The sequence below is a fragment of the Lipotes vexillifer genome, unplaced genomic scaffold (genome assembly GCF_000442215.2).
Source record: "Lipotes vexillifer unplaced genomic scaffold, Lipotes_vexillifer_v1.1 scaffold554, whole genome shotgun sequence".
Lineage (NCBI taxonomy): Eukaryota > Metazoa > Chordata > Mammalia > Artiodactyla > Lipotidae > Lipotes > Lipotes vexillifer.
Genome location: NW_006794635.1, coordinates 370,152 through 374,649, shown reverse-complemented (window position 1 = coordinate 374,649; position 4,498 = coordinate 370,152). Strand labels below are relative to the sequence as shown.

The 4,498-nt window shown below is 36.4% G+C and overlaps 1 protein-coding gene across 2 annotated transcripts in view; it reads left to right on the top strand.

The window, feature by feature from the left end:
- The window catches only part of SLC35A1 (solute carrier family 35 member A1), a 27,701-nt gene extending 25,084 nt beyond the window's left edge, over window positions 1–2,617 (top strand). For both annotated transcript variants that reach the window (XM_007467307.1, XM_007467306.1), the window contains one exon: window positions 1,693–2,617. In XM_007467307.1, the coding sequence (XP_007467369.1) occupies window positions 1,693–1,820 (128 nt within the window). In that variant the 3' untranslated portion in view covers window positions 1,821–2,617. The remainder of the gene's footprint in view (window positions 1–1,692) is intronic.
- Window positions 2,618–4,498: the final 1,881 nt, after the last annotated feature.

The following is a 4,498-nucleotide window of genomic DNA, read 5'->3' as shown; positions in this document are numbered from 1 at the left end:
AAGAGTGTTTCTGTAGACAAGGCCTCCCTTGTTAATTTCCGCAGTGGAATTAGAGTAAACTTGGCTTTTTATTCTGAGGTAAGAACAGAAAACTTCTTTCATTTCCCCCTTAGTTTGTACCTTCCTGTTTTAGACTTGGATATAAACTGGTTTTGAAACTACAATCCAAATCTAAATTTTCTCTTTAATAAAGCTGTTTGTTTCATTTAATATGTAATTCATTACTATAGCTGGCATTCTAGGACCTCCTTTATGCTGGTCCTTCTAATATAATTTTCCCTAGCCATATCCACCATTAGTTGGCTTCTGAATTATTTAAGCAGTGATATTGACTTAACATTTCCTGGTGCTTTTATGGTGTGATAATTTTCTTTACTGATCAGTTATAACATAAACTAATACATGAGAAAAATCTGTCAAATATCAACATTAAGTAAAAGAAACAGATCTGGCCTATATTTACATTTCATTTAAAAACTGACTTGTTATAAATGCAAATAGAAGAATACCAACCTTGTAGAAATCTTAGAAAAAAATTTGATAGTTTGGTTCAAATCTTGCTTGTACCATTTATTAGTTGTAAAACCTTGGGGAAGTTACTTAACTCATGTCTCAGTTTCTTTGTCTGTAAAATGGGAATGATAATAACACCTATCTTGTAGGGTTGTTTTAGGCAAAGTGCTTAGAACAGTGCCTGGCACATAGTAGGTAGGTATTCTGTATAAAGCCAACTACTTACCATTTCAGTAACAGATATTTCTAGGCCCTCCTGATGTTCTTCTTACCTGATTTGTGTGAACTTTCACTTGTAGTTCTGATCCATCCTTATGCTCAACAAATCCTATGCCTGTGCTCCTAAAGAATATTTGGAAACAGTATAAATGCTTTTTGGTCAGTGTCCTTAGAATGTCTTAGCAATCTTAGTTTCCTGTTTAGATTTAATTTACCCTCTTCCCCTTTTTGGAAGGCAAAGCTAGTCTTTTCTAGTTATGGATGAACTAAAAGTCATAGCTCAATGTTGTTTCTCTGCATGACATTTTTAAAGCTATTAAGACTGTGCCATTGTACTCCACATAGAATATTGTTTAGTTTTGACATAAGGATTTATTTATATGATGCCTATTTGTCAAGTTTGGGCAAGTTGTAATTCAATTGTGTCCAGATTTTCAGGATTAAGATGAAAAAAAAGATGTTAGCAGAAAATGGAATTTTACTCATTAAATCACCACCTCATCTCCTATTCAGAAATCTTCAATGGTTTGAATCATTAGTCACCTAACTCTTTGAATTTTGCTCAACTGCCTTTTACTCTACTAACCTTAGCTTTCACAGGTTTCTAGTTATCATGGAAAATCCTTATTCCACTGTGTTTTCTTTCAGTCAGCATATAGGGATGTTAGTATGTTCTTTGTCAGTGGTCCAGGACAGTCATACTTGTGTTCTTAAAAAGTATGTAGTCAGTGATTGTCACTCCCTTGATTTCACTACTTTTTCTGGTGAGTGGGGTGGGGGTGGAGCTAGAATTGATGACCTTTTCTAAACCTTACCATCATCATATAGAACACTTAAATTTATTTTTCTTGTAATCTGATAGGGTAAACCCATAATTGAAAGTCTTCAAAATTTTAAACTAATCATTGTTACATAGTTTTAAGAACACAAATACAGATTCCTTTTTCTTTTTCTTTTCAGCACTCACCTTTGCTCTGGGTACTCTTCTTGTATGTGTTTCTATATATCTCTATGGATTACCCAGACAAGACACTACATCCATCCAACAAGGAGAACCAGCTTCAAAAGAGAGAGTCAGTGGTGTGTGATTTTAGCCTCAGAAGAGATTCCTACTAAGACTAAACCATTTGCATTAAACTAGAGCCTTAAGTCAATCCCAGAAGGTAGCTTAAAAAAACAATCAAAAACTGTGTCGCATAAGCATTAAGAAGAAAGCTATGTGAGTGTATTGCTACAAAGATTTAATGTGGCCTGTTTGGAATCAACCTGTTTTGTTTTAGAATGAAGGATTTTTATTATTGTATATATAATGTACATATAAAGTATGGAGATGATGTGGTATTAAAAAAAATCATGCAAGGCTACAATATTTAATTAACAAGGTTTGGGATTATGTTAAGGGTTAAAGTGCCAAAGCCATTTCTGTACTAACTGTTCTCTTGTGCAGGTACCAGGGGAGAAGGGTGACCCGTCCTTATTCTCCAGTGCATGTACAGTATTTGGTCCCAGCAGCAGTAAAGACCTAGCTCTTTTCTTACAAAAGAGAGGCAAAAACAAGACGGGCTAGTTCAGAAACAAACTGAATATATAACTTCTCAAACTGAATCTATTTCATAACTCAGACAGTGATTTCTGGGTGGTGACTGAGTACTCCTTTAAAGTGCTGTATTTGTGCCATTCATTGTCTGGATTCACATTTCTTTGCTCTTAGATGATACAGTTTTCTTCAAAAAATATTTCTAATGTAACTTTTGTACTTTTTTTTATGAACTATGTTTGTTTAACTGTTGAGCTCAATAATTTGTGAAGTTTCAGTGTTTTTTTAAAAAAATTTCTATAATGTTATGGGAAAATTCAGCAATAAACTTAATTTATTTATATGAAACCTGTTCGATCACTATTTGTATTGTAGATATGACCATTAAGATAATGCAAAAACAGGCTTCCCTGGTGGCTCAGTGGTTAAGAATCTGCCTGCCAATGCAGGGGACACGGGTTTGAGCCCTGGTCTGGGAAGATTCCCACATGCCGTGGAGCAACTAAGCCCATGCGCCACAAATACTGAGCCTGCGTGCCACAACTACTGAAGCCTGTGTCCCTAGAGCCTGTGCTCCATAATAAGAGAAGCCACTGCAATGAGAAGCCCGTGCACCGCAACTAGAGAAAGCCCGTGTGCAGCAACAAAGACCCAACACAGCCAAAAATAAAATAAATAAAAAGATAATGCAGAAACATAAACACAAGCCCAAAACATTAAATTTTTTACTTTCTGTATGTTGGAATTTTATCAAGGCTCTTTGGTTGCAAAAGATGGCTATAAACCTCCTCCAGCTAGCCTTAAAAAAAATTTATAAGGACTGCGGTCAAGGCTGTATTGCTCTAGGTTGTAGGAATTAATGAACAGCCTTTTCAGAGAGCTGCTTTCAGAAAGACTTGGCTTTAACTATCACTGTCCTTGTGTCATTTTACTCAAGATTCAAATATAAGGAAGGGACTTACCTGGTTGTCCAGTGGGTAAGACTCCACGCTCACAATGCAAGGGGCCCAGGTTCGATCCCTGATTGGGGAACTAGATCCTGCATGCATGCTGCAAGTACAAGTTTGCATGTCTCAACTAAAGATCCCACATGCAGCAACTAAGACCCAGCGCAGCCAAAATAAATAAATAGATATTAAAAACAAACAATCCGCCCCGCCCCAAAAAAAACCCCACCAAATACTAAGCAAGCTACCACAGATCTGGGAAGGGGAATGTCTGTTCAAAGAAGGGGAGGGAGATATTGGACGTGTAAAAAATGTCCCAACTTTTTATTCCATGGCTGATTTGTGCTAAGGAAATACTGATGATACTTTAAGTAGAAAATAAACAATCTGGAAGATAATTCACTTAAAATTGGAGTCTTTTCTAGGATTAAGAAGGTATACCATACTTGCCAATATAAAACTATGCTCATTCAACTAAAGAAGCTTTAATTCATGCTAATTTGCTTCTCTATGCATGAAATTAGATTGTCATTGGTATTCAGAAGGTTTCTAGTAGCAATAGTTAGAAAAAATTATAACAGATTGGAATGGAAATTCTCAGATGAGGATAGCTGTAACCATCAAACAGATCACATCCTACTCATGTTTCCTAAGCAGGTCACACAAAATATACTTACCAATATGCAGATACATGAAACTGTTTGAGAAACTCCATTTCAAATGTGGTTTAATGGACTAATTTTTACAGAGATCCTAATTCGATATCTGTAAAGTAATTCCTTGTTATTCAAATGTGTTCAATGCCCCAGTTCACATAGTCTGGTAAGAGTTACCTGTATACGGCCATGAAAAGTATGAGACCTGTTCTCTGGGAGTAGCTGTCAGCTGTATTGAGAAAAAAGCTCAATTTTGTTCTCCTGAAATTTATTAACAACAGTCATAATTCTAAGAAAATTGAGATTTTTCTTCCTCAATTTTAAAACATGGAAACAGATAATCTCAGTTACAAGAAGAGTTTCTAGATGAATGGCACTGTAAGATGTCAGGGCAGAGGAGATCGGATGGCAGAGTAGGAGGAAGTGGAACTCACCTCCCCCCATGAACACATCAAAACTATATCTACATGTGGTGAAAAGATGCTCATCATTGCTAATTATTGGAGAAATGCAAATCAAAACTACAACGAGGTACCACCACCTCACACCAGAACGGCCATCATCAAAAAGTCTACAAATAGGGGCTTCCCTGGTGGCGCAGTGGTTGAGAGTCCGCCTGCTGATGC